The sequence below is a fragment of the Eublepharis macularius genome, chromosome 1, assembly GCF_028583425.1.
Source record: "Eublepharis macularius isolate TG4126 chromosome 1, MPM_Emac_v1.0, whole genome shotgun sequence".
Lineage (NCBI taxonomy): Eukaryota > Metazoa > Chordata > Lepidosauria > Squamata > Eublepharidae > Eublepharis > Eublepharis macularius.
Window position 1 is genome coordinate 27,187,013 of NC_072790.1, and position 23,357 is coordinate 27,210,369.

The window sequence follows — 23,357 nt, forward strand, 5'->3', positions numbered from 1 at the left end:
AATGCACAATGGGCAGGCCTTGGCATCTCAAATAACATAATCCAGGCTTTGAGGCAACTCTACTGCTTGGAGCTACCTGTACTGCCTTCAGTAGAACATGCTCTGGGCCTGTGTTGCGCACAGCTATAAATTCATACTTGATGGAATCCTATAAATTTAGACCAGTTTAAACTGCCACAAGACCTTCATTGGCATAGAGCTGCTTTTTCACTTGAGACAGATTAATTAAGTCATCCAAGTGCTTTCATTTTTAAGGATAACTTCCTGGAATTATGTCTAGAGCCCCCACAGAAAACTTCCTTAGGGTGAACATTCTCATCCCAGGACAACATGATTATAAATAATTATTTTCCAAAGGAAGTTTTTCAGGGCTATTTAATTGATATGCAGCCATTTGGAATCTGGATTTTAATGTTTTCATTCCCCAGTGTGACAGTTTGCGAGAAGCCTTGGGTCACAGCAAGAATGGCAGGGTAGAAATGTTTTAAATAACAATAACAACAACATTTGATTTATATACTGTCCTTCAGGACAACTTATTGCCACTGTCAGAGCAGTTTACAAGAGTAGTTTGCAAAATGTGTTATTATTAAGCAAGACAGCCTCCTATCAACAGGTATGGGTCAGCGACAGGCGCGTTGTTAAATATGTGGGCCCAATACAACTCACGGATGTTGTATAGGGCCCACTGTAAACCTAGGGTTGCAAGACTGAGCCTGGCAACTGTCAGGAGGGTTAGAGGCAGAGACATAGTGTGGGGGGTGTTCTGAACATGATGGCATCACTTCTGGGATAAACCTAGACGTGATGGCAGGTAGGTCTAGGGAGCACCAGAAACTCTATGGTAACATCGTTTCCTGTGATTCCTAGAGCTGCCATTACTTCCAGGATAGGGGCCCAAAATCACTGCCACTCCCTGCCTGTTCCCCCTTCATTCCTGTCTCCTGCCATCGAGGCTCAAACGGGGAGCTAAAAGAGCCCCATGTGAGGCAGACAGGAGCTGCTGCTGCCTCCCAAAGATGGTTGCCCAAGTTGGGCAGATGTGTGTGGCCACTGCTGCTAAGATGGCTGCCATCATCCACTGCAGGGACCACGGCAGTTGGTTCTCCCCATTATGAGGCCCGGGGGAGCTGCTCCGTTTCCCATTGGTGAAGGCCGTCCCTAGTGAAGCCGTACCCTGAAGAATTCTCTCGCTCTCCTCCCTCACAGAATGACAGTCAGAGATTAGGAGAAGAATTATAACAAGCACAACTAGCAACATCAATGCCTGTGTCATCTTGGGGGAAACGGATCCGCAGCTCTGGTTTATTCATATGAGCTGGTGAGGCAAGCCAAGCGGACGTTTTGGGAGCAGGGAAAAGATTCTTGGCCGGGGCTGAAGAGAATGGGGAGGTTGGCGCCTAGTGAGGTACACAGGAGATGGCCCCAGATCATCTCTGCAAGTCACTGATCCTGAAAAGGAGCATGGGAAGCATGCAAGGAAATCCCTAGGAGGATAAGATCATCTCAGTAATAACATTTTCGAGCAAAACACTCCGCTGTTCACACTGGGTCAGCAATAGCCCAAATCCCTCAAGAGTTCTGTTTCTTCGAAGTGTCTATTTATACACACGCTAGCGGAGACCCATAAGGGGGGAATCCAGTCCCCCCCCTCTAGCCCCCTTCATTTGCTGGTCCCATTTCCCTCCCTTTCCTGCTAAAACTAAAGCAATACCTCTCATGTTTTATCGTATGCCTCCGAGAGACAGAACTAGTTGGAAATTTAAATTATTTTCACTCCCGAGTTTTCTGTCGGTTGGGTTGCCCAGTACCTGGGAGGGGGCATTAAACCTATCCGAAGATTCCCAGCACACTCTATGTGAGGCATGGTTCTTGACATGGTGGGGGGTTGTCTTGGCAACCCCAAAAAGTGCTCAAGACCTCACAAAGGTCTTTTTGTGACCATTTGCTTGTCAAATCGTTTTTGTATTTTCGCTCCCTAACCTTTAAAAAGAACAACACCTTTTCCGCAAACCTGGGTGTCCCACTAGGTTTGCAGAAGACTCTAGCGTAGCCCTGGGTGAACCTGTTGTATAGATTTGTTTTTTTTAATCTGCATGGATTTGCCTGGTTCTGCCAGATACACTTCTACTCATACTTCCACTCAAACTCGCGCAAGAAAAAGCGATCTTCCACGTTTTTTCCGGCATGATCCGCAATGTTCCGCAACGTCCCAGCTTCAGGTAAGCCGTGTGGAATCGGCCCTGTGCTCAAATGACTGGCCAGGGGGGAAGTGGGGTGGGGGGAAGGCACATCACAGTGCTCTAGGCATCCCCCGAAATGCTAACCAGAACTTTTGGGGGACATCCTACAGTCTAGTGTTTTCAGGTCCCCTGGTGGAAGTGGGGGATCCCCCACTACCAGCCTTTGACCCCTGCTGCCATTCACCTGGCTGGCGGGAAGAAACGGCCCGGAGAATGGGCCCAGGAAGGAAAAAACATCCCAGGCCAGCCATGATGATGTCACTTCCTTAAGTGATGTCATTATGCCCGGTGGTGGGCATGCTCCCACTGGGAGCGATGGCATCACTTCAGGAAGTGATGTCATCGCGCCTGCTGGGAGCACATGAGAACGTTGCCTCCAGGTAATGCCCGGTCCTCCTGCTCCCGCTAGGATGTTAAGGGGACCTAGCAACTCTACATGAGTCACTTCTGTGACATTGTGATGTCAATTGAAATTTTTCCTCTGGTGCCGCAGCTTCAAATCTCCTGGGGATTGAGGGCAGAGACCTGGGAAGAACCCTAGCACGCAGGAAAGGGGAATTCGATTGCTATTAGATAACCACACAGAGACACAGAAACAATATTTTAGGGTGAAATGACGTACGATTAAGCTACAGTATTTCTGGGTAATATATCCAGGTCAGCAAGATAAGACCGAGAGGCATCATTGGAATTAATGAAAAGTATCACAAGAAAGAGAAACGTGGGCTTCAAGCCTCCCTGGAAACCACTGCCTCTGTACTGCAAGACCTATTGCCTAGTCCCAGACATGTGGGAATGTGATGTTGTTACTAGAAGACACAGGGTTAGATCCAGCCAGCTTTCCCAGTCAGCTCTTTTCTTTCCTACAGCCCCATCCCTCGCGCCTTTTGTCCACGCAGGTCCCATATGTATCTACACAACAATAGTCACACGAGTAAAGAAAGTTTATTTAGGAACTAACACACTTGATAGTAAAGTGGAGAGACAGAGATAGACTTCTAGCTATCTAGCTAAGAGAGAGAAGTTCTGAGAAGAAGCAAAATATTGCCCTGTGAGAAGCAATCTGGAGACAAGACTAGGAAATGTCACTCAATAGAGAGAGATGCTGCTGACCTCACGTTCCCGTCTGACTAGCCCTTGCTGTCCCCTGTAGGGTCTTCTTCTCTTTCTCTTTGTACACCAGACATTGCTTCTTCCAGCACCATGATCCCCGGCATAGCCTTTTTGGTGGGTAAAAGGGACCCCCTCCTCCTTTTTCCACCAACAGAAAAACCTGGCTGGATCTAACCCCAGAATGGCCCCAGAGTACACAGTCTATGTAATAATGCGAGGTGCGTAATGTAATGTGCAAAGCCTACTTGGACATTCCTGTTTGTGAGGAAGCCCTGCCTATGCAGTTACTCTCTGCAGGAAAGGGTTACCCAAAGGAGGAGAGCAAAGCCTTCTCACGTACAGGGGTGCACAGCTAAGAGTCTTTCTACATGAGACATCTGACACATGAAGAACACGTGTCGGGAGATACAATGTTAGCTGGGAAGGGTAGTTTTAAAAGACAATCGGAGGCAGGGCAAAGGCTTTGCTATACACCCCAGCTGTGTGAAGGAAATGCCAGAAGGGAAAGTTTAGCCCATTATAACTTCTCCAGGTCCAACCCTGGTGCTGGAAGGCAGCGCCAGCCCATTTCCATTCCTCGCTGCCCTCACAGTTTGAGACTGGAGAGGTGAAATTGACAGAGCCTTCCAGGAGGTGAAGATGGATTAATAAACCCTCTGAGGAGCGATCTCTGCCGGCTCTATCTTTTTAAACTACGCTTCCCAGCTAACATTGCATCTCCGTACACTTGATGAACCTGCATCGAGGTGTCTCGTGTAGAGAGACTCTTAGTCTCATATCACAAGTTCTCCTCTGCACATAGGCCCCCAGTTCCATGGGTCTCAGCTGCATGTGTATTGAAGGAGAAGCCACGTTCCCAGAAACACTCCTCTTGCACCTTTTTCATCTGCCTTGGAAGAAGGGCTTTTTTTCTGGGGAAAGAGGTGGTGGAACTCAGTTGGATGCCAGCACAGGGGGCAACTCTTGGCAGGAGGTGGTGCCCCTGGTACCACATGTGCACATGCAAAGTGCGCACATGCTCCCAAGGCCAATGACGTCACTGTGGGTCAGATGGAACAAGGGGGGAGTTTTTAAGTTTAAATTGCCCTTGGAGAAAATGGTCACATGGCTGGTGGCCCCGCCCCCTGATCTCCAGACAGAGGGGAGTTGAGATTGCCCTCCGTGCCGCTGAGCGGTGTGGAGGGCAATCTAAACTCCCCTCTGTCTGGAGATCAGGGGGCGGGGCCACCAGCCATGTGACCATTTTCAAGAGGTTCCGGAACTCCATTCCCCTGCGTTCCAGCTGAAAAAAAGCCCTGCTCTGAAGAGCACATTCTCACTCAAACCAGCTACATACAGTGAAGGCTACTCACCGGTGAATGGATGATGGAGCCAGAATTCGATTCCCACAACCCCTGAGTAGACCCTTGGATGATCTGGAGCAGGGCGCAGAACAAAGTTATTCTCCAGGAGAGCATGTTTTCCCCGTGTTTTATGGATGCAGAACCTGCAGACCAAGGCCAAAACAAATGACATTTTAAAAAAAAAATTAAGTTGAAAGTCCTGCCCTGAAAAGGAAATGCAAGTTGCCGTGTAAATTAATCGGATTTTTTTGTTTGGGACTCCTGATTTGTGGAATCATATAAGATATTAACTGTTTATTAGCTGCTGCTATCCCACCGCATCTTGTTTAGGGGTTTATATTTGTAAGGCTTGCCTCTAAAGGACTATAGCAGTGCACTATATTCGGGGCGACCCTTGAAGACGGTTCAGAAGCTGCAGTTGGTGCAGAATGCTGCAGCTAGACTACAGGTCGGGCCCAGCTAGTGGGAGCATGGGACCCTGGTATTACGACACCTCCATTAGCTACCAATCCACTCCTGACCCCATTCAAGGGGTTGGTTCTATCCCATAAAACCCTGCATGGCTTGGGACTGGGTTATCTGATGGACAGTCTTCTCCCATATGTTCCCGCCCCATCATTAAGATCACATGTAGAGACCCACCTGACTGTCCCGTCAATCAAAGAAGCTTGGTTGGTGGGCACACAGGACAGAGACTTTTTGGTGGCAGCCCCACGATTGTGGAACGATCGCTTCAGAGCGGTGTGCCTGGCCCCCCACTTACACTAGCTTCAAGAGGCAGATGAAGACTCTTTTGTTTAGGATAGCTTTTTCAATGTATTTGTTAAACTGTTTTTTTTTAACTTCTTTGTTTAACCATGTTGGTTGTTTATATATTAATTTCTTGTTTTATATTGGAGAGAGCATTGTTTTGTTTGTTTGGTTAATATATTTTTATTTGAACAGTAAACAATACATAAGAAATAAAAACAAAATCGTCTAACAAACCAAACTAGCAATACATATATACAAAAAGAAAAGAAAGCAAGAAAGAAGGAAAAGGAGAAAAATAAGAGAAAGAAAACGTAGAAAAAGAAAATAATAAAAAAGAGAAAAAAATAATTAAACTATAAGTGGGGTTTTGATATGTATCATTTTCAAATGTTCACTTGTTTTCCCTTAAGAATAAAAGCTCGCTTTTTTCTAAAGTTTGTATTCCTTAATCCATAAATCCACATACCATCAAATCATTATTATCTATTTCATGTAAAAAGTCTATAAAAGTTGTCCCTTCAACCAAAAAAGTAGATATTTTATATTGTAAGCTGCCTTGAGAGCCTTTTTGATGGAAAGGAGCCTAATACATATTTTAAATAATAAATAAATACATAAGGGTTGCCAACTCCAGGTTGGGAAATTTCTGGTGATTTGGGAGTAGAGCCTGAAGATGTTGGAGTTTAGGGAGGGGAGGGAATTCAGCGGGGATGTAACGCCACAGAGTCCATCCTTCACAGCTGCCATTTCCTCCAGGGGAACTGATCTCGGTAGTCCAGCAATCACTTTTAATTCCAGGAGAACTGCCCTGAGTTCTCCTGGAGGTTGGCAACCTCACTGTGAGGTGTGTGGCCTACTTTCAGGTAGATGAAGGAATTATTGTTTCATGTTGTGGTGTGAGGCCAATTGCTTTAATTAACTTGTTTTTTTGCAGTGTAACAGAACTGTCTTCCTCCCAAAAAGTGGGCTCCAAACGGTTTGCATAAATTGGCGTACATCATAGTATACACCAAAACAGCAAATAAAGTCCAATGTACAGGGCTTTTTTTTCTGGGAAAAGAGGTGGTGGAACTCAGTGGGTTGCCCTCGGAGAAAATGGTCACATGGCTGGTGGCCCCGCCCCCTGATCTCCAGACAGAGGGGAGCTTAGATTGCCCTCTGCGCCACTTGGCGCAGAGGGCAATCGAAGCTCCCCTCTGTCTGCAGATCAGAGGTCAGGGGCCACCAGCCATGTGACCATTTTCAAGAGGTTCCAGAACTTCGTTCCACCGCGTTCCTGCTGAAAAAAAGCCCTGCCAATGTATATTATAGGTTTGCCATTCTCCTCAGACCTGGCCTGGCAACCACTGGGAAATGAGGAGAGCTGTGGGGGGGCAGCCAGTGGCAACAGTGTGATGTCACTTCTGGGAGACCCCAGAAGTGATCTTATGCCCTCTTGGAATCACTGGAAACTCTATAGTAAACCCATAAAGTTTGTGGACCTCATTGCAGTCAAATGATGCTGAGAGGACCAGAGCAGAAATCAGGGTTCTCAGGTGCCCGCTGGTGGTGAGCAAACCCCTGGGAGTTGGACTCCTTGCCCCCCGAGCTGCCAGTGATTGGTGGGAGGTGGCAAGCCCCCTGGAGGTCACACACCACCAGCAAGCACCCTGGGAACATGCACGGTGCACACACTCCCGGGGGCATAACAATGTCACTTCTGAGAGTGACGTTGTCATGCTGGCTGTGCCAATGCTCCTGTGCTTCATTTTGGGCCGATTTTGGCCCCAAATGGGCCGAATCAGCCCCGCATAGAGTGTGGGAGCGCTTGCACAAATGGCACATTGACGTCACCCCTGGAAATGACATTATCATGAATGCTCCGAGACTCTGCACATGCTTTGCACGTGCGATAGGGAACATGCTGCCAGCTCGAGGTCTCCCCACTCCCACCGGGAGGGTAGAGGGACTTGGCAACCTTAGCAGAAATCCTTTTGCCACCAGCACGAAAGCCTTTCTGCCAACTCCTCCGGAAGAGAAACCTCTAAAATACTAAAGATATTTTTGTGATTAAGTCACAGGGCCTGTGGTTTGAATGGGCAGCCCCTCCCGCTGCCCTCGGAACCTTCCCCTTCCCCAGTAAACAGAAGTTTTCACACCCTCGATCTATTAAGCAAATGAATAGCAGCAGCACAGATGAAAAATGTGCTGTTTAAGTTAGCTGTTCTTTTACTCCTGGTAATGGTTCTCAATTACTTTTTCATTACAGCTGCAACCTTCAGGATTCTCGGTGAGAATCCATTCCCTGCGCAGCTGTGCACAAAGCAAGGCTCTTCATTTTACGCTCTTTATCTCTGGAATGCAAGAAGAACCCTGTAAAAAAATATACTGAATATTTTAAGACCAATAAACCATTATCACGGCACCATGCGCCACAATGTACTGCCTTGACTCTCTGCTAAGTATCAAATATTCCCAGAATGATGTTTAGGAATAACCTTATTTAATTAAAATGGCCTTGTAAAGATGGACAAGTAGGTAAATGATAAGAAATACCTCTGCTGGAGAACCCAAAGACCTCTGCCAGTTTGAGTAGACAGTATAGACCTTGGGGAGGGGCTGTGGCTCAGTGGAAGAGCATCTGCTTGGCACGCAGAAGGTACCAAGTTCAGTCCCTGGCATGGTCAAATAAAAGGACCAGGTTGTAGGTGATAGGAAAGCCCTCCACCTGAGTCGACCCTGGTGTCAAACTGTGGGGGAGATGTTTGCAGGTGATTTATATCTACTCAGAAAGGTGGGTTAGGTTGTGTCATCCTGTAAGGGTTTAAATCAGTTTGACACTGAGAGAGATCTCTGTCTTTCGGTGCTACACCTCTGAAGATGCCAGTCATAGCTGCTGGCAAAATGTCAGGAACTACAATGCCAAGACCATGGCAAAACAGCCCGGAAAATCCACAACAACCATCGTTCTCCGGCCGTGAAAGTCTTCGACAATATAGTCTTCAGAAGGTTTGTTAATTTTATCTTCCCCTCCTGAAAGGGGTGGTGAAATTGACAGAGCCTTTAGGGAGGTGAAGATGAAATTAACAAACTCTCTGAGGAGTGATCTCCACCAGCTATGTCTTTTTAAACTACCCTTCCCAGCTAACATTGCATCTCCCTACACTTGAGCTTCCCTGTGTAAGATGTCTCATGTAGAGAGACTCATAGTGAGCCACCATTTTCCTTATATTTCCCCCCTGCCATGCCACCAGTTGGCTTTTTACTTTTTGTTAATATTGATAACTGCTGTTGTGCCAATGTGAACTAAAGTCTAATGGTCAAGCGTTCCTGGAGGAAGTGGGTTATGTGGACATATTTCAATCTGGATTTGGGTCTGGGTTTGGGACAGAAGCAGTCTTGGTCACCTTGATTGATGATCTTTGCTGGGACAGTGACAAGAGGAGTCCATTCCTCTTGACTCACTTAGACCCCTAGAGGCTTTTGATACTGCTGACCACGGTATCCTTCCAGAGAGTCCAGCTGAGCTGGGGAGAGCACTGTAATTCTGTGGTTCCACTCTTATTTGGCTGACCAGTTCCAGAAGGAGGTGCTTGGAGACTGCTGCTCAGCCCCATGGCATTTATCCTACGGGGTCCCATAGAGACCTATCTTGTCCCCTGTGCTGTTTAACATCTACATAAAACCACTGAATGAGATCATTGGGAGGTTTGGAGTGAAGTGTCACTCATATACAGATGACTCCCAGGTCTATTTATCCCTAGCAGCCAAGCTGTGAGTCTGAAAGTCCTAAACAGATACCTGGATAAATGGGAAGGATGAGGGCCAATAAACTGAAACTTAATCTAGACAAGGTGGTTTCGGTCAATGACAAACCTGCTCAAAGACTGAGGAGGCAGCCTGCCCTGGAGGTGATCGTACTGCCTCGAAGGATCAGGATTGAAGCCTGGGGGTTCTGCTGGATCCTGGCTTACATTTGGAGCCTCAGTTCTCCTCTGTGGCATGAAGCACCTTTCCCCAGATTCAGCTGATACATCAGATGCAACCCTTCCTTGCAACGCGTGGTCAGGCCACAGTGATCCATGCACTGACCACATCCAGATTAGATTACTGCAGAGAAGTGTGCTCTGCATAGGGCTGCCTTTGAATACTGTTTGGAAACTACAATTGGTCCAGAATGTGGCAGCCAGGTTGGAGTTGGATACAGGAATCATATCATCCCCTGCTGAAAGAGCGACAGGGGAAGCTCAAAGCAGCCTTTTTCTTGCCGTTTGCAGTTGCAAAAGGGTTACATCCAGGGCTTTTTTTCAGCTGGAACATGGTGGAACGGAGTTCCGGAACTTCTTGAAAATGGTCACATGGCTGGTGGCCCCGCCCCCTGATCTCCAACCAGAGGGAAGTTTAGATTGTCCTCCGCGGAGTTCCGGAACCTCTTGAAAATGGTCACATGGCTGGTGGCCCCGCCCCCTGATCTCCAGACAGAGGGAAGTTTAGATTGTCCTCCGCGGAGTTCCGGAACCTCTTGAAAATGGTCACATGGCTGGTGGCCCCGCCCCCTGATCTCCAACCAGAGGGAAGTTTAGATTGTCCTCCGCGGAGTTCCGGAACCTCTTGAAAATGGTCACATGGCTGGTGGCCCCGCCCCCTGATCTCCAGACAGAGGGGAGTTGAGATTGCTCTCCGTGCCGCTGAGCGGTGCGGAGGGCAATCTAAGCTCCCCTCTGTCTGGAGATCAGGGGGCGGGGCCACCAGCCATGTGATCATTTTCTCAGAGGGCAACTCACTGAGTTCCACCACCTCTTTTCCCAGAAAAAAAGCCCTGCTGTCTCAGCATATGAACTGTTTTATCAACATAATTTGAGTCTTCTCGGTTTTAAGTGCTTTTATACTCTGGCTCGCTTTAATTGGCTTTTTTATTGGAGTGTTTTTATTGATATTGGTTTTATTTTTATTTGCCCTTTTCAATACAATTTGGTTTTTTATTGCCTTTCCTCTTTTACTTGCGAGCTGCCTCGAGCAGGTCTGGAGAGGCTGCAAAAAATTTTTCTCAAACAAACAAAAATTTTCTCAAACAAACACCCCCAAGCTCTGAAGTCCCAGCTTTCATTTTGGGAAAAAGTGAGTAACCCTTTTCACTGTGGAGCTATAATGAGAAAGGTTCAGACAGCTATTCCCACTTGAAATTGACAAGGAAAAGGAATAGAGACTTAACTTTTAAAAATGAAACGTGGGAATTCAGAAATAATTCCAGTACTTTATTAACGTGCACTTTTGCAACAGCAGTTACTGATGTTTTTTTAAGTCCTCAAAAAGCTCTCAGGTGACACATCAGTAAAAATGGCAGCATGGCTGCCAATTGTCCTGTACTGCACTGAAGGAAGAGATACAGTGAAACAACCTGTCAAGCAGCCACAAGAAGATCGACAAACAGTTGAACTGATTATCCAAAACTGTGCTCCTTGTTTGTTACAGACTAATAGAATGAGAGCCAAATCAGCAGGTGTTCAAGCATCTCTTGTCCAGATTACTATGAGTGGAAGTCTACTGGTAGGCAGGGCCAGCGTGCCCATTGAGGCAGGTCCAGCCCCCGCCTCGAGCACTAAGGCGCTGAACGGGGTGTCGGACGGGGCACCAGATGTGGGGGCGTGCGCTGCGGAGCTGGAGGCTGAGCAGGAGGGATGGGAAGCTGCCTGCACGCTGCCCCAGACACCTGCCGAACCTGGCACACAGCTGCTGCAGCTTGCCAGCCCTCCCACCCCATGCTGCCACCGCCACCAACACATGCCCCCAGCTGGGCACAGCAGCCACGGGCCAGGCGCAGCAGGTGTCCGGGGCGGCATGCAGAACAATGGAGCGGGAGGGCTGGGAGGATGCACATGCACCTCTCCAGCCACCCGCCGCATCCGACTGGGAGCACGGGCAGCCTCGACAAGCTGTCCCAGCTGCCCACCAGACAATGGGGCTGGCTTGCTACGTGATGATGTCACACTCAGTGATGTCATCACACAGTCTGGGGCACGCGCACGTGCATTCTGTGCATGCGTGTAGGGGCAGCCTCAGGTGCCAGAAACCCTGGTGCCACCCCTGTTGGTAGGAGAGGGCAAATAAAGCTTGAGATCATGGCTACAGTGGTGGGAGGGGAGTATTTCTGCAGATTTCCCTTTCCCACTGCAGCCCCTCGTGCCGAATCTCTCATCAGACCCATGGCACCCCTTGGGAACAGCTTTTCAAAGAATGCCAGGAGCTGCAGAATGCAGGCGACAAAAATCCCTTCTGTGATCTCCGCTCCTCTTGTACTGGTCTGGATTCAACCCTAAAGGGGGGGCATTAAACCCCGTTGAACACAGTGAGATTTCCTTCTGAGGAACCATGCACTGGAGGTAGTTGTACCTGTACTATGGTAGCTAGCAACTACGGATATTTGGAAGGAAGCTGGAAAGTAAAGCATCCGCTAGTAAAGAAGATGGAGTCATGATAAAACCGACTACTTCCCTGGCTTCCCCATCTTTGATAACAATATAAGCTGCGAAAGACTGCCTGTGAAGAAGTTGTTCTTATTTTATCTCAGGATCAAAGGAGGCCAGTACAGACTACCAGTAAAAAAGTGGCTGAACCCTCATCTTCTGTTTTTGATCACCAGAGATATACTGGCAAGAAATTGCATTTCCTTTCACCCCTGTCTTATTCTCACCTTTTGTTATATTCATTTAGTACCTTATTACTGCCAAGGTTCTCAAGAGAACATGCCTGGTTCTATTCTCTCTTCCATTTTACCCTCACACCAACCCTTTGAGGTAGGTTAGGTTGAGAAAGTGATCAGCCCAGAGTCACCCTGTGAGTTTCATGGCAAGCATGGATTTGAACCCGGGTCTCTCAGGCCTCAGTCCAGTACTGTAACCCCAGTACCGTTCTGGCTCTCAACTCTTTAAAATCTTACACCTTCAAAAAATGAACATACTTCCATGCAAATTTTGGACATACCAGAAACTATGCAAAATTTGCAAGAGTTCTGGACTTTTCAGTTCTATCTATTAGTACTGCTCATACGGCTATTGCTTTAAGCAGATATTAAAATGGGAAGCACCTTACTTGATAGTAATTGTAAATTATAAAGTATTTTTATACAGCGGGAAGTGTATTTGTCCCTTCGGCCTTAAAGGTATATAACGCCAAGGTTCTCAATCAATTTTTGTATGGCGCAGAAATTTAGATTCAATCCGCTTCCGAGAGAATGGATCACACCCAGTGTGACTTTTTCCAATGCTTATTTGACTACTCCCAAATGTGTTTCGGGAATAGCTCTGAGAGCAGAATTGGGCAAAATATCAATGGAAGCTAAGGCATGGATAAACGCATTTCTTTTTAAAGTAAAGATTTTAAAATCTGAGGGAGGACCTACTCTGCTTGGACTCATCCAAGCAGATAAATATAATAGTCCATGGGATCAACTATCGGGAAAGAAAATGAAATGCCTTGGAATAACAAACAATATGGACTTTTCTGTTTTTAAACACACACACATAGACCTCTTTAAATTAAAAAAGAAAACCCTCTTCTCCCAAAATTGCTATGATGGGATCGCCAGATTTTGTTTTCTCCCAGTTTAGAGGGAAAAGAAACAGGCAGGAAACTTCTTTCCCAAAGCATCTCTTCTTCTGAAACGTCACAAAAAAAGTCTTTTAAGGAAAAAAAAACACAAACCTGAAATCCTACAGAAGAATTATCCTCGAGACAGAGGCACCTGTTCATCCCCTAACCGGTAGTCCACATCTGATAAACTAGCACCGTTTTACACAAGAGCTATTTAGTAGCCTTAAATGTTTCTGATGCCCACCCTCCCTCCAAACACACACACCCAGACACACACTTCTTCTTTTTTACCTGCCCAGTTTTCTCCGGCGCCAACTCTCCTGCTTAGAAAGGAGGTGTCTGAACACAGCTTTCCCCGTGCCTTGCTGCGCGTCTTGCTTTTGTTGCTACCCAAAAGGAAGCCACTCCAAAGCAGCATGTGAATGAAACTCCAAAGGGCGGTGCTGCCCAATCAGAATCCGTCGTTGGATCCTCAGGAACGTGAGGAGCCCATTCTCAGTTCCAGCATGAAACTGGCACACTTTCTTTTTCAAGAGGAGCTCTTTCCTGATGCCCTTTGCCAGGCCCAGCCTTCTCAATCGCCGCTCCTAGCCCTTAAGCCCAGAAAGGGTTAAGGGGAGTGGACTAACTAACTGGTTTGGCAGGCAATCGTTCCAGCACATAGATTTTTCATTTATCATTTCTGTTATTAATAACCAAATAGCAAGAGGAACAAGGAACATAAGAGGACATATTTAAGGCTGACCTGATAGCGATAGAGTGGATTTGCTTATGCACTTTCCGGGAGTTGACAGATTGGCTTTAACCTTGCAAAGCAAATAACAGAAGGTTCTAAGGAAGAGCCCAAATCCTATCAGAGTGATTTATTTATTTAGATACTAGCTTGATACCCGTGCTTCACTACGGTATTTAACTACTTTAAATAGCAACTGCATACTGTTTAGAATGTGGGGGGTGAGGACCAATCAGGTCACATACACGAATGATCTCTGTGTTCCAACTGTCTCTGGGGGAGGGGATGAGGTATGGAATGTTGTGAGCCCCAATCAGCCCACATATGCAAATGACTTTGAAAGGCTGGCCCAATTAGGGAAGAGTGGCTGAGCTGGCAGTGGGCAAGGGTGCAATCAGGGCCGGCACGCCCATTGAGGCCAGGTAGGTGGTTGCCTCAGGGCACGGGGTGCCGGAGGGGGTGACAGAGGAGGCGCTGGGGGTGGGAGCGCACACCATGGAGCTGCAGCCTCCCAGCCCTCCCACCCCACACTGCTGCCGCCGGCACGCCCCCAGCCGGGCTCAGCAGCCACAGGCAGGTGTCTGGGGCGGCGCAGGGCTGGCTCGTGTGCAGCAATTGGGCCGGCTCGTGTGCACTCCTGTGATTACGTCACACGTGACATCATCACGCAGACTGGTATGTGCGCGCACACATATATGCATGCACGCGCCTGGCCGGCCGGCCGGCCACAAACACCAGAAACCCTGGCACCGCTCCTGGGTGCAAGCAGGCAGCATCCTGCCAACCACACAGGGAAGCTGTATCCCTTTGGGAAAACACATTGGACCCCTTTTTACCTTAGGGGGCAAATTTCTTAAAATCCCTTCTTAGTGGGTGTTTACATGATGAAAGGAATGTTCTTTCCAAATGTCATGTTTCTAAGTCCAGGAGTTTGAGCTGGGAGTTGGTGAGTCAGCCAGGATGCTTGTCTTTATATAGATAGATTTATACCCTGCCGTCTCCCTTAGAGGGACCCCAATTTGCTTACAGTATCATTCCCCCCTCTTTTGTTTTATCATCACAACAACTCTGTGAGGTAGGCTAGGGTGAGAGAGAGGATTTGGCTCAAAGTTACCCAGAGGGGCTTGCGTGGCACAGTGGGGAATTTAACCTGGATCTTCCAGATGGTAGTCTGATACTCTAACCACTATGCAACACTGTCAGAGGTTGGGGATACTGGCTGCAGCAAAGATGTACAGCTAAGCCTGTCAGGGAGGGAAGATGGGGAAGCAGCATCAGTGGTGATCAGGAGGTGGCCGAGGGGGCAGCTCTTCTCCCTCTATGAGTTTCTCACACAGGGCTGCCAACCCCCAGGCGGGCTCTGTTGTTCTCCTGGAATTAGAACTCATCTCCGGATGACAGAGATCAGTTCTGCCAGAGGAAGTGGCAGCTTCAGAGAGCAGACCCGAGGGCACCGTATCCCTGTCGAGCTCTCTCCCCCAACTCCACTCTCCCCTGGCACCACCCCAAATCTCCAGAAAGTTCCCATGCCAGAGTTGGCAACCACACATGGGTCCCTGCATGTTGTTTTACATTTTTCTTCTCCGCCATCCTGAGTGGGTTTTTTAAAAAAAAGATAGATGGGTGTGATATAAATCTTCTAAATAAATAATAAACAATGGCTGCTTCCACACACGTTGGATAATCCACTTTCAATACTCTTTAGTGAACATTTGAAACTGATTTTCCATGTGCGGAACAAAAAATCCGCTTCAAAAGGATTGTGAAAGTGCATTGAAAGTGCATTATTCAAGATGTCTAAATTTCAGGCCCAAAATGTTTGCATTCAGGGGACTTAAAACTTCTTAAATATAACCTAGTCTCCATGCCAACTCAGTTCAAGGGGCTGGCTTTGACCTGCGATGCCCTTTATGGCCAGGGCTTTCAAGCTGCCCCCCCCCCATGCTGCTGGACGGTGAGAAGTTGGCACCGCCATCTTTAACCACCCCCCACAAGGGGGCGGTGAGAAGCTGCTGCCTGTCCTCTTCAACAATTTATGGTAGGGTGCAGCCTGGTGGGAGGGCACAGTGGTGTGCCCATGGTCCTTGTTCTCCTGGTGTTTGGTGTGGCAGTGCCTTCCTGCCCTCGTCTCATTGCATCGTGTCAGGAAGCCGCCACCCACCTCCTGGCTTCTGCATGGTCAGGTGAGTTGAGTTGGCAAAGAGGGAAGGAGGAAGGGGGAGGGGGAGGAGGGAGGGAGCAGGCTGTTCACTGGGGCTGGGCGGGGGGCAGTAGCTGGGCTGGTTGGTGACTCATCTGCTCGGGCTCCCTTGGTGATCACTTATGGCTACTTAGTGGACAGACTGCCCCTAACAGCACGTGGGATTGCGCAGAAGACCCCTCAATGAACAACAGTTACAGGTAAGTGCAACCCTGTTTACATTGTTGTGTCTTCTGCGCATGCGCAGTTCCCATGTGGGATTGCGCAGAAGACCCCTCAATGAACAACAGTTACAGGTAAGTGCAACCCTGTTTTTCTGAGCATTTTCATTGGTAGCCTCTGTTTGATCAAATGGCTTACTTGACAAGATGATTACAAAGGGGTAGCCGAGTCTGTCATTATCGAAATGAAACAAAAATCTAGCGGCACCTTAAAGACTAACAACGTAATATTCAGTATGAGCTTTCTGTGGGTCACAGCCCGCTTCCTCATAGATGTATGATGGAAAATCATCCTGGGGAATCTTTATGGGGCAGGTTGCAGGGGGAGAGGGGACAAGGCGCGGTATGAATTACACTATAAGTCTTTCAAGTGTAAATTCTCAACGTATGGGGGAAAGTGAGGGAGTTGATACAAAAAGGGTAATTTTGAGCCCCAACTTAAATCAACAGAACTAGCAATTACACACACTGGACGGTAAGAGAGGTCAAGTTCAAACAGATAAGCAAACAGTTTAAGTGAAAATTAACTTGTATTGGAACAAGATTATAGTCTGATAAAATATGTTAAGAACAGTCAATTAAAATTTCCAATAAGCAGGTCCTATAGCGGTGGTGGAAAGTGCTGTCAGGCCATAGATAACTAATGGTGACACATACACACACACTGTGGGGTTTTCAAGGCAAGAAACTAACAGAGGTGTATTATCATTGCCTGCCTCTATGTACAGACCCTGGTCTTCCTTGGAGATCTCCCATCCAATTACTAACCAAGGCCAACCCTGCTTAGCAGCTGAGATCTGACGACATCTGACGTTGTGTCTTCTGCACGTGCGCAGTTCCCATGCGGGATTGCACAGAGGACCACTCAACGAACAACAGTTACAGGTAAGTGCAACCCTGTTTACATTGTTGTGTCTTCTGCGCATGCGCAGTTCCCACAGCTATCAGAGATTATAGAGAACTAGCAACGAAGTCTGTTGTGTGAAAAAATACAACGGGCTCTAGAAAACTGTTGGTCATTTTTTTCATGAAATATAACGATCAGTAGAGCTTACTCTGAGGAAACTGCCTTCAAGATTGTAGCCAGGCTTCTTTACAGAGGGGAGAATAAGCTCCACACGATCCAGTGGGGATCCGTCCCAGGCAAGAGCAGACAGGCGTCCGACACCACCAGAGCTTCCATCTTCTCCTCAGCAACCCTCAGGTGAGACGTGGGGAGGAGTGCTTAGGTCATCAATTTGGCGGCCCCCGCTCGGCAATGTGCCTGCACAAAGATTAATTTGCATTCTGCTCTTCCTCTCCTCAGCGCCCTCCCGCTCTGGCCTGGGGGCCACCACAAAGTGCCCACTTGCCACCACGAGGGGGCCTGGTGAATCGACAGCCTGAGCCCTCCTCCTGGTGGCAAGCAGGCACTTTGCAGCGGCCTGGAGGCCAAAACAGGAGGGCGCTGAGGGGAGGTGTGAGGTGTGAGGAGGAGTGCTTAGACCAGTGATTCGGCGTACCCCCTCCTGGTGGCAAGTGGGCGCTTTACAGCGGCCTCGAGGCGAGAGTGCACCTGCACGAGGATAAAAAGTGAGCTGTTGGCAATATGGCTTGCCTTTTATATAGTAGGATAAGGAAACCCAAGTCTTTGCTTAAGACAGAATGACATGCAAAGTTTAATTTTTTGATGAGTTCTAATTCAGCACTTTCATGCTATACATTCTCTTTGCATTTTTTTTTTAAGAAAAGTGATTTTTCAGGTCTGAAACAGTATGTCCAGAGATAGAAATGCCTTCCTTGGGGTGACCAAATGCCTCAAACCGGCGCTAAGTGAGGCCAGTTCAACTTGACAGGAAACGGCATTCAAGTTCAAGGAATTAAAAGTTCACAGCAGAAAATTCACACCTGTACTTGCTGCTAATTTTGCAGTCCCTTCTTTCTATGATCCCTCAACATACACCGAGAGTCATTTCGTCCTTCTTGGGCCCTGTGCTATTATTGTGCTATTAGTCATCAGGTTCCAAAATGACCTTCTGAGAGTCCACAACATGTCGAGCGAGCAGTCAGTGTTTCGGAGGCACAACTCCCAGTGACCTTTCTGAGACAAAGCTCTAGACCAAACAATAATTCATGGGAGAGCTTGTGAAAACGGGGCTTGGAGGGAGTATATCACCCTCACCCTTTGAGATAACGCAACCTAGTCAAAACAGCCATAACAAAAATTATTAAAAGCCCAAGTGCTAACTTTGTAAGCGATAAGGATTCAGGGGTTAAAAAGCAGGCATTGACGTATTTCCGGCTTCTATGTGCTAGACGAGAGAGCAGTCAACGGCAGGTCATTTGGCTTTTGCTGGCAGACGCAGCTATGGCTTCAGAATCTATCCATTTGAATTACAGTTAAGGGGCTTGGCTCAAAGGACCCCGAGCGCAGTAAAAATGATGGAGCAGGATTTCCTCATGTCCTCGCTCCTACTGAGGCTCACTCAGAGCCAAGCTACAAATGACAGCAGCCACAAGTCCATCCTATGGCTGTATACAGGGCCGGCGCGCCTATTAAGGTCAGGTAGGCAGTGGCTGCAGGCGCGGGGTGCCGGAGGGAGCGCCGGAGAAGGCGCGGCGGGCGGGAGTGCGCGCCACAAAACACCAGCCTCCTATCCCTCCCACCCCGCGCCTCTGCCGCCGCCAGCACAAGCCCCCAGCCAAGCGCAGCCACCGTGGGCAGGCATCTGTGGCGGCGCAGGCAACCGAGCGGGAGAGCTCAGAGGCCACCCACTGCAGCAATTGGGCCGGCGGCGGCAGCGCGCGCTCCCATAATGATGTCACGTGTGATGTCATCACGTGGGCTGGTGCGCGCGCGCGCTCGTGCGCGCGCGCGGGTGCCCAGCCGGCCGGCTGCGAGCGTGGCAGACCCTTGCGCCGCCCCTGGCTGTATACACCATTATAGAAGCAGTAGAAAAGAGCAAGAGTCCAGCAGCACCTATAAGACTAAAAAAGATTGTAGTAGGGTATGAGCTTTCGTGAGGCACAGCTCACTTCTTCAGATAGAAGAAGAAGTATCTGAAGAAAGCCATTTCCACACGCCCTTAAAGGGACAGCACACCACTAGAAAGCTGGTGATGTCTCCATTTGCAAAACAGACGCAGGCCGCCTGGCTTCTGTTTTTTTCCGGTGCCTTTTCTGGGACCGCAGAAAGTGTGTTCCCAAAAAAGGTGCTGAAAAAATGGAAGCCAGACAGCCTCCAATTATTTTGCAAATGAAGACGTCTGGATTCATGAGGAAAGCCGCCAGCGTTCAGTGAGTGGGCCATCCCTTTAAAGGCATGTGGAAACAGCCGAAGTAAGCTGTGACTCACAAAAGCTCATACCCTGCCACAAACTTTGTTAGTCTTGTAGGTGCTACTGGACTCCTGCTCTTTTTTACTGCTACAGACAAACACGGCTACCAATCTTGACTCATTTTAGAAGCATTTGTACTTTAAAAAAAATGCTGTGAGGCCCGGTCCGAAGAGCACTTCACTCAATAGCTAACGATGTGTGGATCCAACTCCAGGGCCGATTCCAGACGGCCCTCCCCATCCCAAAACGTCGCATGTCGTTGCGCGAAAAATGCGAAATATCACGTTTTCTCACGCGAGTTTTGCGCGACATCGCGCAAAACTCGCGCGAGAAAACGCGATATTTCGCATTTTCCACGCGACGACGCGCAATGACGCGTGACGTTTCGGGATGGGGAGGGCCGTCTGGAATCGGCCCAGATTTGGGCTATCTGCTGGAACACAGCTTTACTAGTTCAACTCACTGACAACGGAACTGTTGAATACCTTTATAAACTTGGTACACGATCCAATAGCTTTTCAAAATGAACAGCACGAGTTAATAACAACAACAACATTCTATTTATATTCCGCCCTTCAGGACAACTTAACGCCCATTCAGAGTGGTTTACAAAGTGTGTTATTATTATCCTCACAACTATCACCCTGTGAGGTGGGTGGGGCTGAGAGAGCTCCTGGAAGCTGTGACTGACCCAAGGTCACCCAGCTGGCTTCAAGTGGCAGAATGGGGAATCAAACCGAGTTCTCCAGATGAGAGTCCCGCCACACTTAACCACTAAACCAAACTGTACTCCTTGATCTTGTTAAGGAGATGTTTACTGTCTTTACCATTTGAATGTTTCATCCGCATTGACACACAATTATAGAAGGGGAAATATCTGCCCCTTGGAGTCCTTTCCCCCCGCACAAGTGGTGTTGCATGGAGCAATGGTGGAAATACATGAAATGTGTAGCTCTGCCCTTACTAGAAGCACTCTTGAATATGGTGTGAGCATTCTCCCTCCCCCTGAAATTTTATTCCACCCAAGCGGTTGTGACATGTTGGGTGGGGGGAAGTAAAGATACCCGTCTTGCTGTCCGGAAGAACATAGACAAATTCTTTTTTTAAAGAAACCCTCTGCTTCCAGTTCTAGGGCACATTCTGCTTGCCAGAGAACCGGTCAATTGCTTTGCTTTCAACATTCAAGAGAAGCAAGGCCACGTTGCTTGTTTGGCAAGCCTTTTAGGTAACAATATTGGGACAAGAGACAACAGGGTGAATCAGAGGCTCAACGAGTTAAGAGGAAAGCAAATAATTTATCAACAGAGTGCCCAACTAAAGTAAACACTGAACTAGAACCAGGATATTATCAATTCATCAAATATACTCAGGGCTTTTTTTCTGGGGAAAGAGGTGGTGGAACTCAGTGGAGGAACTCAGGACCCGCACTTTGGGTCAGCTAGAACAAGGGGGGAGTTTTTAAAAATTTAAATCACCCTCAGAGAAAATGGTCACATGGCTGGTGGCCCCGCCCCCTGATCTCCAGACAGAGGGGAGTTTAGATTGTCCTACGCGCCACAATCTAAACTCCCCTCTGTCTGGAGATCAGGGGGTGAGGCCACCAGCCATGTGACCATTTTCTCCTAGGGCAACCCACTAAGTTCTACCACCTCTTTTCCCAGAAAAAAAGCCCTGCTTGTGGAGAAAACTACGACTGAACACCTGATTCAAAGTCCTTGTGTCATTGACCAACAAATCTGAAGACCATACATCCCGGAGTGTTCCTATATCAAAAAGCAGATCAAAAACTAGATGTGAGAGTTCCCTGTATAGGGGGGGGGAGGTGGATGGGACCTTGGATGCAGGCTTTTTGTTTCTTTACTGGCACTAAAGTTTGATGCATGAAACCAGGACTTTTTTTCTGGGGAAAGAGGTGGTGGAACTCAGTGGGTTGCCCTCGGAGAAAATGGTCACATGGCTGGTGGCCCCGCCCCCTGATCTCCAGACAGAGGGGAGTTGAGATTGCCCTCCGCGCCGCTTGGTGGCACAGAGGGCACTCTCAACTCCCCTCTGTCTGGAGATCAGGGGGCGGGGCCACCAGCCATGTGACTGTTTTCAAGAGGTTCCGGAACTCCGTTCCACCGCGTTCCTGCTGAAAAAAAGCCCTGCATGAAACCCAAGTGTTTGGGGAGCAGATTTTTAAAGTTATGAATTCCATTACATTGTTTGCCATGGATATTACAATTGGTCTTTTGACAGGATATTTCAGTAGCAGGAATCAAGCGGTACGAGGATCTTAAGAAGTCTGCACATTTATTTTTCTTGTTGAAACTCAGTGGAAATACTACGTTATGGTTTCCCAAAAGGCCTGTGAAGGACAAGTGAAAGGGCACAATTCAATAGTTATTTAGTGTTAATATTTCTGATATCCTTTTGCATTGATTCTCTGTACTCATCAGAACAAGTTTGGTATTTTATGATTTTTTTTATGTGAATGCTGTATTGATTAGGAACCTTATGTGTATCCATTAAAGAACATCGGTTTTATTTGGATTACTCATGTTTCTGGAATTGACTTGATGGGTTATTCAGCATTCTCTGGTTTACTGCTAGGTGTGCAGGTGGAAGACTTACTCCCAGCCACCCTTTTGGCTGAACTGATTCATATCGGGAACATGGCACATGAATTGGGGTTTCCCTCCCCATGCACCTTTTCCCTTACCTGAAATGGCCTGGGAGGGCTGCTACTTGCCTCCAGTGTGTACTGATGAGGTACTCGTAGGTTTACCCAGCATTACAAATAGCGGCACTCCCAGGGTTCTTTCAGGGCATGAAAAGGAGGCTGAAGTCTCACCTCCCTTGATCTGTATCAGGGTCACATGCAAGTGGGAATTGAGTTCCCCGGTATAGAAGATGTATCCTGTGGCTAGAAGCTTGACACTTACAATTAGCTTATGAACAGCCAAAGTCAGAGGAAGGGACTGCCTATCATTTTATGGTTGCATTAGCAAGGCAAGGGAGTGAAATGCCACCAGATTGTTTTTAATGTAACAGGCTGAGAGTCTCTCTGCACGAGACGCCTTGGCTCGTGTTTGTTAAGTGTCGGGAGACTCAATGTTAGCTGGGAAACGTAGTTTAAAAAGACAGAGCTGGTGGAGATCGCTCCTCAGAGGGTTTGTGAATTACTTCTTTACCTCCCTGAAGGCTCTGTCAATCTCACCACTCTCAAACTGTGTGGGATGGCAACTAGAGGGCAGCAAGGAATGGAAATGGACTGCAGCTGCCTTCGAGAGCCAGGCTTCAACCTGGGGAGGATATAACAGGCTGAAGTTTCCCTTCTGGCACTTCACAGCCCCTTCACACAGCTCCAGTGTATAGTGAAGCCTTTGCCCTGCCACCTGCTCTGTCTTTTTAAACTACCCTTCCCAGCTAACATTGCATCTCCCGACATGTCCTTCATGTGTCAGCTGTCTTGTACAGAGAGACTCTGAGGGTGAAAAAAACAAAACGAGGATCATGCATTTCTTGTTCCGTTCCCCAAATGCAAAGGGCAGGCAGTGCGACTTCAGTTTGCATCAAGGGTATGCAGGGAAGGAAAAGGGGGGTTTAACCCTTCACCCTCTGCAGGGTATTGCTGAGTGACACCAGCTCCCCTCTACTTCTGCACTTTAAAGGAAAAAAGACTGTCTTTAAAGGATTCGTATCCCCCTTCCATGCTAACAGCACAGTGGGAAAGCCAGTTTCGAATTGTAAAACAGAGTGGGGATGGGAGGGTTAAATCCTGCTGTCTTTTCCCCGCTAGTCCACAGGCAAACTGCAGGATTCTGCACTTTGTAGGAACAAGACCTTTGGCCATCTCATCTGCTAGAGAGAAAGTCTCTATTCC

At 47.9% G+C, this 23,357-nt stretch overlaps 1 protein-coding gene across 2 annotated transcripts in view; it reads right to left on the minus strand.

Moving 5' to 3' along the window:
- ADGRF5 (adhesion G protein-coupled receptor F5) overlaps positions 1 to 23,357 on the minus strand; it is a 99,123-nt gene that overhangs the window by 56,015 nt on the left and 19,751 nt on the right. The window contains exons 1-2 of one of the 2 annotated variants that reach the window (XM_054996609.1): positions 13,313 to 13,418; positions 4,709 to 4,842 (exon numbers count right to left, since the gene is read on the minus strand). In XM_054996609.1, coding sequence (XP_054852584.1) covers positions 4,709 to 4,813 — 105 coding nt within the window. In that variant the 5' untranslated portion in view covers positions 4,814 to 4,842; positions 13,313 to 13,418. Of the gene's footprint in view, positions 1 to 4,708; positions 4,843 to 13,312; positions 13,419 to 23,357 lie in introns of those variants that run through there. The other variant, XM_054996617.1, reaches the window with a different exon arrangement.